Source organism: Palaemon carinicauda, chromosome 38 (assembly GCF_036898095.1).
Source record: "Palaemon carinicauda isolate YSFRI2023 chromosome 38, ASM3689809v2, whole genome shotgun sequence".
NCBI lineage: Eukaryota > Metazoa > Arthropoda > Malacostraca > Decapoda > Palaemonidae > Palaemon > Palaemon carinicauda.
In genome coordinates, this window is record NC_090762.1 from 56,674,803 (window position 1) to 56,697,863 (window position 23,061).

The 23,061-nt window shown below is 42.3% G+C and overlaps 1 protein-coding gene across 1 annotated transcript in view; it reads left to right on the forward strand.

The window, feature by feature from the left end:
• LOC137630647 (uncharacterized) overlaps nt 1-23,061 on the forward strand; it is a 185,887-nt gene that overhangs the window by 117,487 nt on the left and 45,339 nt on the right. Inside the window, 5 exon segments of the mRNA XM_068362262.1 lie at nt 3,210-3,387; nt 3,656-3,796; nt 7,811-7,993; nt 13,089-13,196; nt 13,387-13,498. Coding sequence (XP_068218363.1) covers nt 3,210-3,387; nt 3,656-3,796; nt 7,811-7,993; nt 13,089-13,196; nt 13,387-13,498 — 722 coding nt within the window.

Sequence of the window (23,061 nt, forward strand, 5' to 3'; positions counted from 1 at the left end):
CTTTTCAAGTCAACAAACCAGATGCACATCAGGTGGTGATTCAGGCAATAGAGCAATCAGGTTCAAGATAAATCTGGTTGCTCAAAGATGACTTCAACCCAAGTGATATCCCGATGTTAGCATCTTTAGTGCAGATCACAGACTTACTTACAGAGCTTCACTAGGAAGTTCATGTGTAACGACTGTGGAAGTCTAATGCACATCCTTGATCCTTATCTTCTGACTGGAGATTATAACCTCTCCTCCTCGTGGGAGTTGTTGATATTTGTAAAGAGCTTCAGTCAATCTTGCCCACCCTAGGCCAAGAAGTAGACATGACCTATGTTCTCAAGTGTCTCATGCATGCCCTGTATGAGCCTTTGAGAAGGTCATCAGACAGACTTCTAACTCTCAAGAATGTCTTTATATTAGAAGTAGCTTTGCTAAGAGAGTTGGTAAGTTGCAAAGACTATCTTATTTATCTCCAAAGGGTGGAGTAATGTGTCTTGGATTGGAGCCTGAATTCGTGACCAAAAACACAATCCGTTAACATCACCCCAAGTTTATATATGAAAGCTTATGTTGTTACTGTTCTTAAATTATTTTATTTTAATTCTTCATTACTTCTCTTTTGGTTTACTTATTTCCTTGTTTCCTTTCCTTACTTGGCTATTTTTCTGTGTTGGAGCCCTTTATCTTATAGCATCTTAATTTTCCAGCTAAGGTTGTAGCTTAGCTAGTAATAATAATGATAATGATTACGTGAAAATCTAACCAAGGCCTTTTACGTCAATAAGCGTAGGAGATGATGATGATGAGGCCTCTGTGGGGCTATCTAAAGAGGATTTGACATCTAGGGCTTTTGTGTCAATTACTTCCTAAGGGCTGGTAGAACCAAAAAAGAGGTGTCAAGAATAGTGTCTTTCTGAATTTGTGACACAACCAAAGAGCTTACACTTCAAACTTTGAGGTGGTCAAGGTTAGGTGATGAATGCAAGAGTTGATGGGAGAAGTACAAGAGGAAGGCCAAGGTTTGGGTGAATGGATGGAGTGAAGGAAGCTCTGGGTGATAGGAGGATAGATGTGAGAGAGGCAAGAGAGCGTGCTAGAAATAGGAATGAATGGCGAGCGATTGTGACGCAGTTCCGGTAGGCTCTGCTGCTTCCTCCGGTGCCTTGGAAGACCGCAGAGGTAGGAGATTCAGCGTTATGAAGCTTCATCTGTGGTGGATAACGGAGGAGGGTGGGCTGTGGCACCCCTAGCAGTACCAGCCGAACTCGGTTGAGTCTCTTGTTAGGCTGGGAGGAACGTATAGAGGAGAGGTCCCCTTTTCTGTTTCATTTGTTTGATGTCGGCTACCCCCCAAAATTGGGGGAAGTGCCTTGGTATATGTATGTATGTAGATCTTGTTTGGCTATGGAAATAAGATACTTAGATATTAGTACATTCATTCATGCTAATGATATTCAAATAAATACGCTTAGAGTTTGTGTAACAAGGGAATTTAACACTAGAAAAAATCTTTATTGTGGGGAAAAATAGAAGTTAGGGACCATAGAAAAACCCAGCTTAACCATCAACCATATAAGATTGGGTACCATACATTAGTGTTATAAGAATTTTGATATTTTTAATCATCAAACATGTTTTAATGTTTAATTTTCAATCCACGCTTGAACCCATGAGGTACTGATGTGAGGTGTTAGTAAATTTTTCCACTACATTAGGACTTAGGTGTCACAGGAAGAGAGGTATGAAAACCTTATGATGGTTAATAATTCCTTCGAAATATGAATGGTGCATGAATATTTCCGTATCAATAAGATATGTTTCAGAACTAAAGTTAATGTGCATCATTTATAAATACTGTATGTAGTTGAATCATGAAGTTCTGGTATCAGTTATTTCCTGTAATTTTGAAGCATTAGGTCAGAGAGGTATGAAGAGCAATAATTATTGATGAAAATTAATGTTATATAGTTATTTTATTTTCACATCTTTATATAATTTTTTTTTTCTTCATCGTTATTCAGCAATAAAGGAAAGAAAAAATCATCATAGTCAGAGAGATGGCAAAACTAATTTTATATTTTTAGATTATACAGCAAGTGTACTTCTAAGTAATACTTCATAAATCCCAGGTTCCAAATATCTTTTAAAGAATTGTGGTGAGCATTAATATAGTTATTTAAAAAATTCCTCAAGTCTAAAAGGGAGGTGGGAGTCATATATAATATCAAATGTCCATATTAACTAAAAGCTGGATTTTTAGAAAAGGAAAAATTGAAAGAAAAAAATGCTTTTTCTAAATAAAATGAAATTTTTTTTTTTCATAAGCCTAGTCGAGGTACCACTTAGAAGTAGAGCTTAGAAATTCATGCATATTGATCCCACTTGGTCCTGTCCTGTGCTGGCCACCCCAACTTCCATACAGGATAGGAAGCATGTCATTTGGTAGTACCTTCGATGCAAGTCTATTGAAAAGGTAGAATGAATGTCTCTTCTAATTCCTTCCTTCCTTTCACGTGGGGATGAAACATCTGTGCCGTTACACCGGGGCTCTGACACTGATGCTGGTATGCTTCATTTCTGAGAGCCATTCTTATTAAACTTAATCTATAAGTAGTAGCTCTCCCCAATCTTTTATTAATGATGGGGAGAATGGTGAAATGAATACCAAACCCTCTTGTACCATGTTATTCATTCAAGACCAAGTATCCGGTATGTAAGCATGTATTGGCCAGGCCCTATCACCCTGCTTATCCTTATGTTAGGCTGATAGGAGATTGCTAGGAGAAAAAGAACACATCTTTGGTTATAGGTAGACTTCCTACCCCCTAATAAAGGAGGCTTTATATTTTTAAAGAATGAAGGGTTTGTATACACGTAAGACCACATGAAAACTGAAAAAGTAATTTGTATTTTTACTTGCTTTACAAACCAGAGTCCTTTGAAGTTAACCCTCCCACTTCAACTATCCATCTCAGTCCTGAGCCAAAGTTCAAAAGGGAACAGTCCCTAGGCAGGCGAGTGGCTGGGGCTATGTGCTGGTGCTCATCGCCTGTCGTTAATTGCCTCATTAATGATTTCAACAGCCGTTTTAGCTTTGCTTAAGACGTTTCCCTATTTTAAAAGATTCAGGTTTATTTAGCTAGGAAAAATACAAATTGCTCTTATGATTTTTTATTTTTCTACTTATCTTGGATTCAGGTATTTTCTTTGTTTTTCAGACCCAGAGATATTACCCCGGCACTACCAGCAAAGCCAATCAATGCCCCTACCAACCAAAATATATCGCCCAAAACTGATGCTGTGGAGTTGGAACCCTTCTACTATGGTCAGATAGAGGGTGATCCATCCCTTGGAAGAGAAATTAATAACTACTCATTCTCCTGTCATATATGTAATGTAAGTTGCAAAGTTTTATGCAGTTTAGTCAGTAGAATGAATTATAATCATTAGAAAGTTGTTATAAAAGCAAATTAAAAAGTTATGGTTTCTTGTAAAGGATAACCATGTTTAGGTACAGAGATCCATTTAAGGGACAATTTTATAGTTTTTGTTTTCAGTATGATATATGTGCTGTGATTTTATGTACCTCCTTTTGTAAAGAAGCAATAGAAATTTTATAAACTTCCTTTTGGAAAGAAGCTATAGATTTTTATCTCTATTCCAGGACACGTTCACCACTAACATAGACTTCTATACACATCTGAAGGGCCACATTGGGCAAAGAAGTGAGAATCACAAATACTGTTGTGACTATTGCACTGACCATCTGGAGACACTCGATTCTAAAGATTATCATCAAAAATTTGTAAGCATTTTGTTGATTTGCACGTTATTTTAGGGGTGCGAATAAGCCCCATTAAAACAATGTTATTTTGGGGTTACTTCAAACTCTTGCAACTGTTTGGTTCTTGATATTTTTTTTTTTTTTCATTTAAAAACCATTTGAAAGAGAATTCTGTGCTGTAAAAGTTGTACATAGGAATTTTTTTAGCATTTCTATTTTTTATCAATGTAAAGAATTCACTTTCAAAGTTGATTAATTTTCCTATGGACTTTTTTCATTTTTTCAGAAAATGAATGTACAAAATGTATTTTCTCCAAATATTTTGCTTTGACAAATTTGGCTTTGAAGATTTTTTATTATTATTATTATTATTATTATTATTATTATTATTATTATTATTAGAAATTGGTTGAATATACTTTAATATGGATACCACTGGGGATCACAAGAACATACGGTACAGTCCCCAATTATGCAAGAATTTGGTCAATCCACAGCCTCGCATAAATGGAAAATCGCACATTTCGAAATGCATAACAGGAATAATTCCATTAGGGCCAAGGCAAATGGCAACTTACCCATTTAGACATTTTTACTACCCATTTTCAATACTTTCCATCTACTATACTGTAGTTTTTCTAATACTGAATTGTTCATATAAATAAATAAAACATTTAAAATGTTTTTAAGTTGAATGATTTGAAAAAAGGTTAAAATTACACCTAGGATAAGTGTAAATACTATATATTTCCACGTATAAGACTACCTAGAATTAGGGCAAATTTTAATGAATTTAGGTCATATCTGTTTTATAAGAAGACTGTTGAATTGCAAAATCATCAGTGTACAGACTAGCTTTTGTTTTATCATTTAAAATCTAAAATTAACTCGATCAACGCAATTTTATATCATGCTTTACCTAAACAAGCCCAAAAGCATGGGACCTAAAACGGAAATCATTGTTTTATTTACGTTCATCTCCGAATAATAATTAATAAATTCATTTACACATTTGTGTTTAGGTTAGTTTTTGCAGTAACAAATATATCTTACCAAGTATCGATGATACAATAATTTTGTTCTTGCAAAATGTTGTTTTACTTCCTGTTTTTCTTAGAACTTCAAAATAATGAAATGAATGCCATTTTATTCAATTTTTTTTCCTAAACACTGCCTAAAACGGAATTTTTTTTTTTTTTTTTTTTTTTACGTTTAATCACAGATCATGAGCAGAACGCATTTATAAATCCAATGATACTTGGAGCTTTTAGTAAATATGTTATTAGAAATATTTTACTTACCGTACCCATACAAACTCCTGCGCATTTCGCAAAACGGGAAAACCATTTTGTTTGCATTTAATTAATAATAATAAACTTCCACTAACGACAGCATGATAATTTACGCTAGTTCTAAACTGTTACAAAGGATAATTGTACATTACATTTCCAAAATGCTTTCCCTAACTTCAGTTATAAGTCAGTTGGATTTCGTATCTTGTACCCATGTCAATTATGGAACCACCAGCCAAAAAAAAAAAAAAGAAGAAGAAAGTACTTGACTAGATATCGAACTATTGGGTTACTGATATAACATTCGATTGTGACAAGAGATGGTGCAAGATTGGAGAAAGTGAGGATAATTTGAATCGTGATGGATTTGTAAAGAAAATTAATATGGTAATCTAAATGTTATTCTTACCATCATTAACACTACCATTAAACTTATTTAATGGTTAGAGAAAGATAAAGGTTGCTGGAAACGTAACCACAACTTCATGTTTACATTTTGTCAGCTGGGCTCTCATAGATAACAGTTGATTTCATTGTTGATATGAAATTTTTCTTCAAATAGGCTATATATTATGAAATTATGCCAATAAAATGTAAGGTAAATATGGTTTGGTTATAGTTATTATCAGTCACTATACCTAGGCCTTTCAATATACTTGAATAGACAATAGATTTGGTATGTTAAGTGGTACTTGACTCACAGACTTTGAACGGCTTCGCAGATACAAAAAATTTAATTTTGAGAACTAGCGACTACATAAATGGGGAATCGCATAATTTTGGATCGTACTGTAATCATCATAGTGTATTTCAAGGGTATTTAATGAGCGGTGGTGAGCCCCTTACCTCAAATCCAAGAATTTATATGCTACATTTATCAAATGCCCACGTGTAAGACATTGACAGCATAATGTATTCCCGTCTGTGTACCTTCTGGACAAATATTACACTTTATGCATATTTACTTATTGTCTCTAACGCTTCATGCATCTTTCAACATAACCGTAATATGAAAGTTGAAAATATATAAATGAACAAAGATATAGCAATAAATATAACTTAGAGAAATGGGCAGCAACGTTTATGATACCATCGGAAAAAGAAGAAAAGTGAAATTCTCTTTCTGAGGAAATCTGAGAAAATTGTGGTGTTAAAATATATGGGATACTAACATGAATATCTTTCTTCAAATTCCTGAAGAAAAAATAAATAAATAAGGTATCCTGGTCAGAAAAGAGTTGCATAAGGGACTGGATGCACTTGAATAAATATTTAAAAATTATGTTTTAGCAATGAAACAAATTGTTTTTGTTGAAAAACTATTTAGAAAATGAAATATAGTGCAAGGTTCGCTCATTTGCACACTTAACTTCTTGTTTGTTGTTGATAGTGTCATTGTGTGAAAACTACTACTCGTTCCTCGTGGGCCGGTTTGTTTTCTAATAGTTAGAAACTATTTGGTCTGTCTGGTTTCTGGGCCTTTATGCATACAGTTGGATACATATGAGTTTATGCACGCCAGTTGCTCCGGTCTTTTACCAATAGCGGTGGGTGTCAGATTTATAGAAGTGTGTGCATTTGTTTTGCAATTGTTATTGATTGTGTGTGAACAGAGACATAACACCTGGCGAGGAGGATCATTTTGAACCATGTCCTCTGAAGATATTTGCATATTAAAGTAATTAGAACTCAAACTCTTGGAGTTGTTTTCCCAGAAACTTTTTACATCACCTGCTGAGCTTCCCAGTTCGCAGGTCAGTGCCCCCAACAAATGAATCAATTCCAAGCACAATCACCCGAGTTCAATTTTGACCTTGCGGTTTGTCTTACATTTTAGATATGGTTCAGGCGCTTTCAAAACATTTTCCGTGTGGAATTTGCATCGCAGGATAATTTTTGGAAAGTTTGAACATTGCTGCGCAAACTGGGGTCCATTGAACATAGATTTTGTGATTTTATCCTTCCAAAGATGCCACACTACTACAGTTTCGATGAAGTGGTTTGCATTCTCAAAGAAATTTTTGGTGAGCAGTCATCCTTATTCAACATTATATTCCAATGCTTGAACCTCACCAAGTCGGAAGGAGATGAGTTTATCAATCTAATATCATCCGTACACGAATACTAGCCAAAACGTAGCAAGATCCAAGCATTTCACTCCAGCAAGTCATTACAGACTGTCAACGCTTCCTTAATCTCAAACACTACACTATGTTTTAGGAAAGCAGTCCACCGGCGCCCAGTGTTGTGAATGCAGTCCATCAGGGTCATTTGGCTCTACAGTATTTATAATTTTGTTACATCTCCTTACCCTCTTCCATCTTGCTGTCCAACCACTTAACTTTATCTTCATGGTGCATCTGCAGGTTTTCTCCATGTTGCACACTGGTGCTGAATGGCCTCTCAGCCTCAGTGTATGGGCTTTCTGGCCCAAATTCATAAGCTGATTTTATAAGGATTCAATTTTAAAAGCAATTCAGTAACATGGATATGATAGGATATTAATTACTTGACTATGGGGCAATGTGATTTATACCATTTGTGTGTTTATTACCAGAAGGTTGGACTCCCCATCTGTCCATTAAGTTTAGATATTTGAAATTTTTGTGTTGAACGTTTTAACAGTTTAGGGATATACTTTAAAGCTGCTTTAATTTTGAATAGTTTTTATTGCCTGCTGATTGACATGGACACCAATTAAATATATCATACTTAAATATGTGTTTTTTTTTTTTCATTACAGAGACATTTGCAAATGGACACCAGATATACTTGGTGTCGAATTTGTACAGAGAGTTTTCCGGGCGAATTCCAGCTTGTAAATCACATGGCTAAAAAGCACTATGAGTGTGAACTCCCATACCGATGTGAAGTTTGTAATTTTACCAGTTCCATGTACTACAGTGTCATCAATCACTTCAAAGTTGTAAGTATTAGGCTGTAAGGTAGCAATAAGGTTATTTCTTAACCCTCAATTCCTCAATAATAGATTAGCCTTACATTAATATCCTCTCAGGCAAATTTGCCTCCTAAATGTCAATCATATTTACAATTTTTGGGTAGTTGAGTAAGATTGTCTTTTGATTGTTCCTATGAACCTCCCATAATATTCATATTGTTTCTTTCTGAAAGCTTAGAATCATTCAATATTTACCCCTAAATTGAAAAAAGAATCCCATATTCTTTTCCAAATGATGCATGTCCCTAGTAAAGTAATGAGACCATCCAATGGTTAATGACAAGAAAAATTTGTGAGATGTAGTCTTATCCATTCAGTTTGTGTCACATTGTTGTGATTGATTACCTTCCTCCAGATTGTTTGAAATTTAGTGCTATGAATGTCTTCCTCTGGAACTTAGCAACTACTGCTTAGATTATTCAAGGGTGTTCATGATGCACATTTTTCTTTGCTTCTCATGTTAGGGACAGTATTGTGATTTGAATAATCGTTGTGAGGACTGTGAAGGCCTCTCTGTTCATTCCAAGGAGAAATATGATAGTGATGAGTTCCAAAAGCTCTTAATTTCCTTAACTTCTAAATTAAAGAAAGCCACTCAACCTTCTGTTAAAGATAGTAATTGTAATCTCTCTCTCTCTCTCATATATGTATTGGTTATAGTAACCCACAATTATATTACTCACTGCTGGGTACTACAGCTGTATACTTCACTAGTAAGACCCCATAGTGTGCCTAATTTATTTTGTGGGGTTGTGAATCCTCAAAGGATTTAGTCAGTAATCCTCTATGGATTTAGTTAGTAAATCCTCTATGGATACAGAATGTCCCCAGTCCCATAGGTAGCAGAATGCTAAGAATCTCCTGGTTTATAAATACTGTATTAAATCCATCCATCCATATACCAAGGCACTTCCCCCAATTTTGGGGGGTAGCCGACATCAACAAAGAAACAAAACAAAAAGGGGACCTCTACTCTTTACGTTCCTCCAGCCTAACCAGGGACTCAGCCGAGTTCAGCTGGTACTGCTAGGGTGCCACAGCCCAACCTCCCACATTATCCACCACAGATTAAGCTTCATAATGCTGAATCCCCTACTGCTGCTACCTCCACGGTCATCTAAGGCACCGGAGGAAGAAGCAGGACTTACCGGAACTGCGTCACAATCGCTCGCCGTTCATTCCTATTTCTAGCACGCTCTCTTGCCTCTCTCACATCTATCCTCCTATCACCCAGAGCTTTCTTCACACCATCCATCCACCCAAACCTTGGCTTTCCTCTTGTACTTCTCTCATCAACTCTTGCATTCATCACCTTCTTTAGCAGACAGCCATTTTCCATTCTCTTAACATGGCCAAACCACCTCAACACATTCATATCCACTCTAGCCGCTAACTCATTTCTTACACCCGTTCTCACCCTCACCACTTCATTCCTAACCCTATCTACTCGAGATACACCAGCCATACTCCTTAGACACTTCATCTCAAACACATTCAATTTCTGTCTCTCCATCACTTTCATTCCCCACAACTCCGATCCATACATCACAGTTGGTACAATCACTTTCTCATATAGAACTCTCTTTACATTCATGCCCAACCCTCTATTTTTTACTACTCCCTTAACTGCCCCCAACACTTTGCATCCTTCATTCACTCTCTGACGTACATCTGCTTCCACTCCACCATTTGCTGCAACAACAGACCCCAAGTACTTAAACTGATCCACCTCCTCAAGTAACTCTCCATTCAACGTGCCATTCAACCTTGCACCACCTTCCCTTCTCGTACATCTCATAACCTTACTCTTACCCACATTAACTCTCAACTTCCTTCTCTCACACACCCTTCCAAATTCTGTCACTAGTCGATCAAGCTTCTCTTCTGTGTCTGCTACCAGTATAGTATCATCCGCAAACAACAACTGATTTATCTCCCATTCATGATCATTCTCGTCTACCAGTTTTAATCCTCGTCCAAGCACTCGAGCATTCACCTCTCTCACCACTCCATCAACATACAAGTTAAACAACCACGGCGACATCACACATCCCTGTCTCAGCCCCACTCTCACCGGAAACCAATCGCTCACTTCATTTCCTATTCTAACACATGCTTTACTACCTTTGTAGAAACTTTTCACTGCTTGCAACAACCTTCCACCAACTCCATATAACCTCATCACATTCCACATTGCTTCCCTATCAGCTCTTATCATATGCTTTCTCCAGATCCATAAACGCAACATACACCTCCTTACCTTTTGCTAAATATTTCTCACATCTGCCTTACTGTAAAAATCTGATAAATACAACCCCTACCTCTTCTAAAACCACCCTGTACTTCTCAGATTGCATTCTCTGTTTTATCCTTAATCCTATTAATCAGTATTCTACCATACACTTTTCCAACTACACTCAACAAACTAATACCTCTTGAATTACAACACTCAAGCACATCTCCCTTACCCTTATATAGTGTACAATACACGCACAAACCCAATCTAGTGGTACCATTGACAACACAAAACACATATTAAACAATCTCACCAACCATTCAAGTACAGTCACACCCCCTTCCTTCAACAAAAAAAATTAAATTTGGTAATTGGGATGTTAGAACCATGTATCAGATTGGGAAGTTACACCAAGTGGAGAATGAATTTGTGAAATATAGTTTGGATATCTTGGCCTTAAGGGAAACATGTTGTAAGTGGATTGGTGAGGAAATCTTAGATCAAGACAATATACACATAACCTGTATATCTATTCAGGAAGAACATATGGAATTGGAAGGGACAGGGTAGTAATAGTGATGACACCTAGAGCAGAAAAGGCATTAATGGAGTGGAGGGCTATAACTTCCCTGAATCACTTTTGAGGGTTGGAAGACAAAAGCGATAATGCTCAGTAATGGTACATGTTAGAAAAGTGGTAGCCCCACCTATGTAATTGATGTACCAGGGCTATAGGAATGCCCATTTTTCTAGTAGGATCAATTATTTCCAGCCTTCTTTGCAGAGAGTAGTGAACAGTTTGTGTTAAAATTCCTCGGTGGTAGATATTTTCAGAGGCTTTGTGAATTGTAGTTTTCTAGTGAGATTTCTTGGATAGAATTTGGGGAAAAGTAGATTTGTTTTCTCCTTTAGATATGCTAAACTTAAACAAGTAATCTGCACCAAGCAAAAAAATTTCTTAAGACATAACATATCTTTTGGTGGGAAACCAGTAACTTCTGATTTAGTACACGTGTCTGGTCATTAGGCGAGTAATTCACAAAATCATTAATAGATATATCAATAAGGCTTTTTTCTTTTGTGGCTGAGGATATCTAGAATTAACTTCAAAACATCCTAGCTGGAACTTGGTCTTAGTCCAGAGGAACCTTGGTAGAAATCTGTATTGTCTTCTCATTAATGCCTCTGTAGTCCTTACCAGTATGATATGGATTTCATTGGCATTAGTCTCCTCTTAATAGAGTAAGCAAATTGCATGCTTTGTTGTTTTCTCAATGTTCCTGACTTTTGACAGTCACAGATGTGAAGACTTCACAGATCATGTGGGCTCTAACTTTGAGCTATGGTAGTTACTGTTTTGAAGGGCCTGTGTAGGGTCTTGTGTCATTGTCTCATTCCACAGGATAAGTTTTGTTAGAGTCTCTGTCCTTCATTCAACCTGTGTTTATGAACAGTAAGGGGGAGGAACCCTGAGAATCTTTATTCCTTTGGAGATATGCTTTTAAACTACATATAAACCAGTGAATTACCTTCCACAGCTAGTAAGGCCAGGATAGCAAAGTTGATTCCTAATATCTGAAGGACCAGTTCCCTTATACTTATGCCGATGAAATCTATCTCATTTTATAGGTAGTAGGTTGGCAAGGGCACCAGCCACCCGTGGAGATACTACTGCTAGAGAGTTATGGGGTCTTTGACTGGCCAGACAGTACTACATTGGATCCTTCTTTGTGGTTACGGTTCATTTTCCATTTGCCTACACACACATCGAATAGTCTGGCCTATTCTTTACATCTTCTCCTCTGTCCTCATACACTTGACAAAACTAAAATTACCAAACAATTATTCTTGACCCAAGGGGTTACTGCACTGTAATTGTTCAGTGGCCACTTCCCTTTTGGTAATGGCAGAAGAGACTCTTTAGCTATGGTAAGCAGCTCTTCTTGGAGAAGGACACTCTAATATCAAACCATTGTTCCCTAGTCTTGGGTAGTGCCTTAGCCTCTGTACCATGGCCTTCCACTGTCTTGGGTTGGAGTTCTCTTGCTTGAGGGTACACTCTGGCACACTATCCTATCTTATTTCTCTTCCTCTTGTTTTGTTAAATATTTTTTATAGATTATATAGGAGGTATTTATTTTAATGTTACTGTTCGTGAAATATTATAATTTTCCTTGTTTCCTTTCCTCACTGGGCTATTTTCCCTGTTGGAGCCCCTTGGCTTATAGCATCCTGCTTTCCAACTAGGGTTGTAGCTTAGCAATTGATATTGATAATAATAATAATAGAGACTAAGAAGGAAGCTTTGTACAGAGGATTGTACAGGCATCTGGTGAGGTTTCTTAGGACCAAGGATGTCTCATACTTTAGTTAATTTCAGATATCGCCAGAGGAACACTTAATTGATAAATTTCATGTATTGATTTTGTGAACTACTTACCAAAGACTGATCACAACCAGAGATATGAAAGAAATCAGAATTTACTTGTCATAGCAAAAGATACATACTGTATTGGCAAAGAAATAACTTCTCTTTGTGGAGTTTTGTAGGTTTTACACGCTTGATAGTTTCTGGTGCCTATTATGGTTATGCAGTATTAGGATTGTGATAAAATGTTAATTAGATTTTTGTTTGTGGTGATAAGATAGATATTGGTTAGTCTTTTTATACTGAAATTTACTTCAAAGGCAAATGGAATATTTTGAATATTGTTGTTGGTTGCACCATGGGATTTTCTTTTTAGAAAGGTTGAATGTAGAAGTTAGCTCATTAGAAAAAGATTGGAAATTTAGTTATGTTAATATCTATTTTTTTCTTCATTTCAGGAACACAAAGGTTCACCATATGTGCAGTGCCATTACTGTCTATCTGTAAAGACCATCAATTCATTATCCGCGTATTCCTTTTCACTACGAATGTTGCAGCATCTAACGGTATTGTCCTGGTTATTTGTTATTATGAAATAATTTAAAAAGTAAAGCAAAGTAAAGGTAATAGCTCATCTTTTCCTCTTCTCAATTTACATTTGCTTTAATATGTTACAGTAATTAATTGTAAATTTTAGAATCTGATAGACATGCATCATCAATAGCTTTATATTTATTTATTACTATCTTCTTGCAGAAACATAATTCTCAACAAGGAAAATGTAAATCGTGTGTCTTGACATTCTACAGCAAATATTTACTTGATGAGCACAAGAAAAAGGACCATGTCAGTCGAATTAACGTTGTAGGTAAGAATTTGTTTAAAGAAAACATTACTTTGTGTATCATCGTACCTTTTCAAACCTTCTATTTGTATTTGGACTAATGAAAGTTGAATATCATAGCACAATTGTGCCCAGTTTCCCTCTGGTCCACTTGTCCATGGTCAACCATGAGAGGAAAAAAAGAGAGAGAGAGGTAGGTATTGTGCAAGAGGTTATTGGTGTTTGCTATTATGTGCTATTTTTATTCCTCATTGTCTATCCTCAGGCATACCCTGAACATATTAACCCTAGCTAACTGTATGTCAGAGTTTTGTGGGAATTCCCAGTGGAATCACCTCAATTGATTGATTTTATTAGAGCCGTATTATTATTATTAATTGCTAAGCTACAACCCTAGTTGGAAAAGCAGGATGCTATAAGCCCAGGGGCCCCAACAGGGAAAACAGCCAGTAAGGGAAGGAAACAAGGAAAAATAAAATATTTTAAAAACAGTAACATTAAAATAAATATTTAATATATAAATTATAAAAACTTGAACAAAACAAGAGGAAGAGTAATTAGATAGAATAGTGTGCCTGAGTGTACCCTCAAGCAAGAGAACTCTAACCCTAGACAGTGGAAGACCATGGTACAGAGGCTATGGCACTACCCAAGACTAGAGAACAATGGTTTGATTTTGGAGTGTCCTCCTAGAAGAGCTGCTTACCATAGCTCAAGAGTCTCTTCTACCCTTACCAAGAGGAAAGTAGCCACTGAACAATTACCTTGCAGTAGTTAACCCCTTGGGTGAAAAAGAATTGTTTGGTAATCTCAGTGTTGTCAAGTGTAGGAGGACAGAGGAGAATCTGTAAAGAATAGGCCAGACTATTCGATGTATGTATAGGCAAAGGGAAAGAACCATAACCAGAGAGAAGGATCCACTGTAGTACTATCTGACCAGTCAAAGGACCCCATAACTCTAGCGGTAGTATTAATCTGATAATTTCTAGGATGAGGTAATTGAATTATTATTCATTAGACTACTGGGTAACTCATTGCCTATCACATCTGTTAACCCTGGATAGGTACGCTACTCGGACACCCCTTTAAGGGTATACTCGGTCGCGAGCGACCCCGACTCCAAAAAAAATTCAGGAAAAATTTAGTTATGCATCAATCTGTATTGTTTAACTTGCTAAAAATACTGAAAATATAAATGATACCCATCTACAAAATAACTATTTATTGGAAATATATTAAAAATTTAAGTATACAAAAAAAAAAGACGACGTAAATATTCACAAAAAATAGAAATATACATATACACATAAATCCCTTTAGGGACACCTTCTTAGATGGCAAAGCAACAGCGTGTAATTGCTGGAAATGAGTTGGACCCATAGAAGTCAAGATCTGAAATGAGAAAAAAAGGGTAACTTTTTTTGGCCAAAAAATTTGTCCAAATTTCATGAATTTTTTGGGGTACCCAAATGAAATAGGAAGAGGCTAATTTTTTTTATAGAATAAACTCATATTATCCTAGAACAGAAATACATAATAAAATGTGCACTAAGATGTAATTTACTGTTATAACAGGGGCGAAATCTAAAGGTCATTTTTTGACGGCCTAGTTTCACAATGTAAATTTCTCATGAAAATCATTGTATCTCCTATAAAATATGATATTTATGCATTAAAATATACCAAAATATCACAAATTCTATACAGAACAAGAATATATAGAGATATGCCAACTTACCTTTCGGGTATGTCAACAAAATGGCCGCAGATCGCAACAACTCTTACAGCCCAATCTACCACTTGAAATGAAGAATGGGGTTGCAAGCTCCATATTATCAACAACATCTCTTTTTAACTCCATTAGAAGTGTGTTGATGACATCCATGCCGAGGGAATACTGCCTGCTGGCCATTATTGAAGATAAATTCAAAATAAATAGAAAAAAATCAAATTTGCAAAAAATAAAAAAAAAATTCAGAAATTAGCATTTGAGGGAAAATGGACCTCATGGCAATATATGGCATCTAAGCCAAAACCAATGTCATGTAAGTGGTAGACACACCATCCACCCACACTTTCCAACTATAAAGAACCAAACAAGTATCAACACTGTTCGACAATTTATAATTATGTAATAACTTTGCTGTTTGATCACTTACCCCTTTAAAGGTATTTCAGGGTCGAGGTCGACCCCTGGGGCGGTAAAAAAACGGGGAAGGAGGGAAGTTAGACGAAAATCAGTCCTAAAGCAGACAATGGCATGTAGACTAGTCACCCCTTGCAGGTCGATCTTTTCCATATTCGAGACAGCTGATGATTTATGAGGAAAAAACAGGTTTGTTCCGTAACCGAAATACAAACCACGCTATTTACAAAGGGTTACCTTTTAGCGCAGCTGAAATGGCGAGCCATTAGAATTTAACGAGGGTGTATTACCCCCGCGCTAGTTAGCGGGGTGGTAGGGGAGTGGTAGCTAGCTACCCCTCCTCCCCCTCACACACAGGTGAATGCTCACTTTCACTTTTGGCTCGGACTGTGACAGACGTCTCTGTCTTGGTCCTCTCTTGGCAGCCATTGTTTGTTTTGTCTTTACTTAATCGCTTACTTTTCATTTACTCAATATATATGTAAACATGTTTTCATATATATTTGAGTATAGAAATAAGTAAGTTTCCTTTTCAGATTTGTGTGTGTAGTGTACGATATCTACGTGGAGTCCTTGGCAGTTAGGCCACCACGGCGTAATTTTATGGGTGGCGATCGAGTTTGACTTATGTCTTTCTCTCTCTCTCTCTTGAGGTCGTTCACCCTTTTACTACGTGTTACTACGCCCTTGTAGCTTCCTTTCCGTGTGGGGGGGTTGCTACGCCGTACGTTTGTCTCAATTAGTTATGAATCTAATTGTAGTTGTTTTTTGTTTTTCAGCTTGTAGAACGATTCCTTTCGGGGTTTTCGTTCTTTTCTTTAGTGTTCATTCATTTTTAATTTACATAATTACATAGTTACATAATTATAATTGTTATAATTCTGTTTTGGTTACAGCTCTCCTTCCGTGAGTGTAAGTGGTTGTGAGGGCACGTGCCTGTTGTATAATTCTTGTTTCCTTTCCCTCGGGATTCCTCTTCGGAGCCTTCCCGGGGGAATGAATGTGTACTTATATTATTTGTTTTATTTTTTTACAGTTTCCGATCTAGTTCGTTTCTGTAATATGGCAACGGTGTGAGCTGTCTGGTTGAGTCCTGGGGATTCGGCTGTTGCTGCCTCCCCCCTTGTATTTTCGTCAGGGGCGTGTCTCCTTCTACTGGAAGTACTCCCGTGACGACGGACAACTCTCCAGTTCATTTTAGAACTCTCAGGAGGCTTGCCTCCTTGGGCGGGTAACTTTCCTTCCGAGGGAAGTTTTTCCTGTCCAGGCTTGAGTTTTTCCCCTTTTGGGGGGTTCTTCTCTTGCCTTTTTTTCGTGCGACTATGCTCTTGGTGCTGAGCGGTCGCACCTGCAGTTTCGCTCAAGGGGCTGGGCAACTGCAGGAGCTCCTCTTCGGAGGATTGCTCCTTTTAGGTCACTGGCTGACCAGTCTCTACTACGAAGTGTTTCTCTTTCGTTCGCGAGAGAGTACACTCATAGAGGCTCCTCTTCGGAGGTTTCTTCTGTTGCTGTTGCTGTTGGCCTCCCTCGCCGTAAGGCCCACCGTCCGCCTCGTCGTAAGGGCCTCTCATCTCCCTATAAGGGTGCTTGAGGCGCCTTTTTGGATCTCCGTTTGCAGCCTACAACTCCTTTCTCGATCTTCCGCCTTGGTGCAGATGGACAGCAGTCTGATCTCGTCTTCCGACGGGCAACGGTCTTCCCGACGGACAACGGTCTTCCCGACGGACAGCGGTCTTCCGACGGACATCAGTCTCCCGGCGGACAACGATCCCTTCGGGGCAAAGGGTTGCCCCCACGGGGGTTCTTCCCTTGCGTGTCAGGGTTTCCCTGTGCGCCCTTCTGCTGTGTTCTCTCCTGCTCAGTGTTAGCGCACAGGCGCTCTTCTGCTCATCAGCGCTCTCCTGTTCGTCAGCGCTTTCAAGATGATCATCCCTGCTGTTCCTGTTACGCGCCCTGTGCGCCCACGTTCACCCTCGCGATCTAGAACTTCGGTTCAGGTCGGGGTCAAGGACTCTTCTTCTATGCGCAGGTTTCCACGCGTAGCCTTCTGCTCGTCAGCGATCACCTGTCTCTTGGCGATCTCCGGATCGCCCGCGTGTGTTACAGCCGGCACGCCAACGTTCTCCAACACTTCTGATGGAACATGGTTCGCCAGCTACTAGCTCACCTGCGGATGCTGATCGCCATCGCGCGACCCTCACCTGCGGATGCTGATCGCCATCGCGCGACCCTCACCTGCGGATGCTGATCGCCATCGCGCGACCCTCACCTGCGGATGCTGATCGCCATCGCGCGACCCTCACCTGCGGATGCTGATCGCCATCGCGCGACCCTCACCTGCGGATGCTGATCGCCATCGCGCGACCCTCACCTGCGGATGCTGATCGCCATCGCGCGACCCTCACCTGCGGATGCTGATCGCCATCGCGCGACCCTCACCTGCGGATGCTGATCGCCATCGCGCGACCCTCAACTGCGGATGCTGATCGCCACGGCGCGACCCTCAACTTCGGATGCTGATCGCCATCGCGCGACCCTCAACTGCGGATGCTGATCGCCATCGCGCGACCCTCAACTGCGGATGCTGATCGCCACCGCGCGACCCTCAACTGCGGATGCTGATCGCCACCGCGCGACCCTCAACTGCGGATGCTGATCGCCACCGCGCGACCCTCAACTGCGGATGCTGATCGCCACCGCGCGACCCTCAACTGCGGATGCTGATCGCCACCGCGCGACCCTCAACTGCGGATGCTGATCGCCATCGTGCGACCCTCAACTGCGGATGCTGATCGCCATCGCGCGACCGCACCTGCGCATGCTGATCGCCATCGCGCGACCCTCAACTGCGGATGCTGTTCGCCATCGCGCGACCCTCAACTGCGGATGCTGTTCGCCATCGCGCGACCCTCAACTGCGGATGCTGTTCGCCATCGCGCGACCCTCAACTGCGGATGCTGTTCGCCATCGCGCGACCCTCAACTGCGGATGCTGCTCGCCATCGCGCGACCGCCCACCTGCAGATGCTGCTCGCCATCGCGCGACCGCCCACCTGCAGATGCTGCTCGCCATCGCGCGACCGCCCACCTGCAGATGCTGCTCGCCATCGCGCGACCGCCCACCTGCAGATGCTGCTCGCCATCGCGCGACCGCCCACCTGCAGATGCTGCTCGCCATCGCGCGACCGCCCACCTGCAGATGCTGCTCGCCATCGCGCGACCGCCCACCTGCAGATGCTGCTCGCCATCGCGCGACCGCCCACCTGCAGATGCTGCTCGCCATCGCGCGACCGCCCACCTGCACATGCTGCTCGCGATCGCTCACCTTCGCATACTGCTCGCCAACGCACGATCGCTCTCCTGCGCATGCTGCTCGACCATCGCGTCGGCATAACACAACGCGCCATCGCCAACCTGCGCGTTAGCGCTCACCAGCTCACCACCGATCGCTTGTTGATCCATATCGCCAGCGGTCTTCCTCGCCCACGCGGCAGCGCGTTTCCTCGCCATCGCGCTAACGCTTGCGTTCGCCGCCTCGGACTCGCTCTCATCCACCTGCCCACCCTCACGATCGCTCGCCTGCGCGACCGTTCGCAGAGCATGGCACTTGCAAGAATAGGAGAAACTTAAGGGAGATCTGAGCAACACTCCTCTTTCCTGAACCTGGGTTAGCCCTTCCCCGTCATTCCCTGGAAGGATTTTTGGCGGGGGGGGCTTTCCATCGGACAAGGGGTGACTGCTTACCCCTTCCTCTGGGAGCTTGCCGGGTTCTTTCCCTCCTCGGTTATGGCCCGAGGTTTGGTTCAAGGAAGCTACAGGAAGATCAGGGGTACTTTCCTCCTCTCGAGCTCAGGCACCTTGGCCTTTCGTCGTTAAGTATCTAACTTGCGGACAAGCTCGATGTTGTACCATCTGGACGCGCTGACTGAGGGCTTCCTTTGGGTGTCTCATCTGTGGAGGTCGACGACCTCAGACACCCTTCCATCCTTGAGAAGAGTTTGTTTGTGCCCAAGGACAGGGACTTAGACAGCTGCTGTGCGGAGGAAATCGACTTCAGGTTTCACTCCTCCAAGGCGCTTTTCTTCCAGACTCTGCAGGGCTCCAGCGCCCTTTTCTTTCAACCACGTCGGCCTAAGTTATCGGCTACGACAACTGGGACAAGGTGTCCAATTGCAGTTTCCTCCTGTCAGGAACAGATGGCACGGGAGACTCCCCCAGGGGGGCATAGTCCTAAAAGGAGATCACGAACTCTAGGATTGCAGGTTTTTCGCTGGGAGGATGCTTAAGGTTACTCATCCGAATGACAGCTTCCCGATGCCCATTCCCGCACAATCTCTGTGATCAGCCAAGGATATCGCGCCTGCCGTCTCTGTCAGCGAATTCAGTGTCTCTGAACCTCTATGCCATGGCGTCAGCAGAGTTGCCCGGTTGGGCAGAATGATCCATACCTTAGGCGAAGGTCTTCCTTAGGATCATCGACGGCTTCACCCCCGGCCCCCTCAGTCGATCCTTTCTTGTAAGGAAGGATCTGAGAGGGGATGTCCGTAGTCGACCTCTCAGCCCTGATCAAGTTTGTCGAACAAACTTCGGCCAGCGTAGACCAGCAGAATCAATCAGACTGGTAACGAGGCGACAGGACTCCTTAAACCCTGGATCGGAAGGACGGGTACTTTCAGTTTCCATTCCATCCATCTTCCAGGGTGCTCGTCGAATTCAGCCTAGACTGCAAGTATTCCTGCTTATGATGCAGTGTGGCTATCCCGCCGTGGCATAGCAGGTTTGTTTCCCCAGAGAACTCTCCCTGCCTTCCTCTTGGCCGTTCAGGTGCAGGCTTCCGCCTCCTCTGCTGTTTGGAGGGCTGGTCAACTCCGGTAGGCTCGGGTTCGACCTTCTTCAGCGCCGGGACAAGCTTCCGGATGCTTACCATGAGTGTGGGCTCATGGTATTTTGCTTGGAGCCTTCTCTTCCTCTGCCTCAACATCTGGAGTATCTGGCCATGATATTGAGTCAACGGCCTTACCACGTTGGAGACCCCGCTTCTCGTCCGTCCAGCGAGGTTAAGCAACGTCAGTACTTGGATGGGTGACCACCTGGGGACGCCAGATTCTGTTACCACATCCTCCGAGCCTTCCTTTCGGTTGACTGTGGCAAGACTGAGGAGAGTCGCAGTACCTGTTCTCAGTCAAGCAGAGCTTTCAGCCCTACCTTGGAACGTTTCCTAGTTCTCCTTTCCTCATTGACCCGTCTATAGTCCGAACGGTCGCCTCAGGATAAGTTCCATGTGGGGCGATCCAAGTTCCGGTGGCTTCAGGCAATGTTTAACCGGACTTCCTGGCCCCTATGGGACCAGCGGAACTATTAGACCTGCAATGGATGTTGACCTATGGAGCCTCTTGATGGTAGTGGATATTCTCGTCCTTTCCCCACATTCTTGATGCGGTTCTCGGACTCGTCAAAGGAAAGGGGGGGGGGGGGTAATGTTCCGGTCCAGGCCTATGGTCAAGACCTGAAGGATACCTCTCCATCATTCAGGCAGGCTTAGGGGCCTTAGTCTGGCCCCTCTACAGATCCTACAGCTCCTGCCGAGTCGCCCCGTGCGCGTCGACTTCATGATTCTGGCGTATTCTAACCAGCAGGGGACGCATTTTCACACCTTCACATCTTGCAGTAGAGATACCGGGATGATTGAGATTCTCTCAATACCACCATCGGCTCTCTCATTCCAGGCAGGGGAATGTTCTCTCAGACTATCCGAGCAGAGCCTCGTAGAGAGAGTGTATCAGGGGGTCTTTGACCTTGGGTAACCAGCAAGTACTGGTCTGGGGGACCTGATCGCGACTGCTTGGAACCTCAAGCTTCCGCTATTCTTCCCCCCAGTCTCAGTCCCCGAGACTCTGGCAAGATGCATTCCGGTGATGGTGGGACAACTTCGACGCCTGCGTCTTCCCTCCTTTTTGTCTGTGGACAATGGGTCTCAACAAGACCAGGTTGTCTGTCAACCTTTCAATGGGAGAGCTCCACTGGGACTATGCGCAGAACAGTTTCTGGACCCTCTGCTTCCCCTGACGGAACTCCCGGGAGAGCTTCTCCCACGGCGCAGACTACTCAAGCAACCACACTGCGACATCTCTCCCGAACCGGGGCGTCGCTTCGGCTTCATGCCTGGAGACACTACGCCTCCTCCTCAAGAAGAGACAACCCGCTACAGTCGCGGTACGTAGGTCGCGTCATCTGCGATAGTCATCCACAGGGGTCTCCCAGGCAAAGTGAAGAGTCTAAGGTGGTTGGTGCCGTGGGAGATATACCTCTTCCCTTGAGGCCTCTTCTCCAGCAATAACGGTCTTATTGCCTTTCGGCGGGAGGAAACTCCTTTCCGCTCTCGGCAATGAAGCCTGTTGCTCAGCCTTTCCCTGACCTTCAGGCTTAAAGGAATAACTTTTTCCTGCCCGCTGGATCTATCCTCGCTCATGCGAAGCTACGATCGTCCCTGCCCTAGTCGGAAGAAGACCTCCAACTTGGAGCATGGCTCGGACTTTTAGTCCTTTAAGAGATCTTCTCAAGACCCTTTACGACAGGCCTCGGATTGTATTCCGCCTTGGGTCTCCTGCTCACTCTGGCCACGGCCAGTGTGTAAGCAATCTTCTTGGTCTCTTACGACTCCCCCCTTTCTAAGGAGGAGGGGAAGGCAACATTCAGGTTCGCTCCTGAGTTGTTGGCTAGACTCAGAATCTGGGGGTCCCGGCCCTTCGGTCCGATTCATTCAAGATTTCGAGTCTCCATTCTGTATCTGATGTCCCAAGACCTTCTCTTTCTTGCCAGTAAAGGAATCGAGAGGTTAGCGCTGGGAACAGCTGCAGTTTGTCCTCAGTTGCAGCCGATTTGGGAGCACAAGGAGGACACGGGGGAGAGTCACCAGTATACCTCTTCAGCCCGGACTCAAGGACATTCATCTCGACCTGTCTCCAGACCCTCCCCCGTCACGTTGCCCTACAGCACGATGTTGGATACATCGCAACGTCCCTCGCCTTCGAGTAATACTACTCTGTGACGCAGGTGCTACAAGCTGGAGTCTGGAAGCGTCTAATGACCTTCGCAGCCCGCTTCCTGCAGGGCGTGACCCACAGGAGTCTCGATACGTTTTCTATCGCTCTGTGGTGGCTACACAACAGCTGGTCTAACCTCAGGCTCCTTTTGGACAGGTAGCAGAAGGTTGAGGGCATTGTTATCAGGTTTTAGTCTGCATGAACGAAAGAAGTATGTCTGGCCCTTACTTCTTTCTTCATCATCCCCTCTACGGGGAAGCAGCATCCTGGTCTCTGCATAGCTGACCTCGAACCTCTGCAGGTAAACCATGCTTCCTTGTGTTCCGAGTATTGAGTCAATACTGTCGCGTCCCCCATACCCTGACGAGGTGGTATTGGGAACGTCCTAACCCAGAGTTC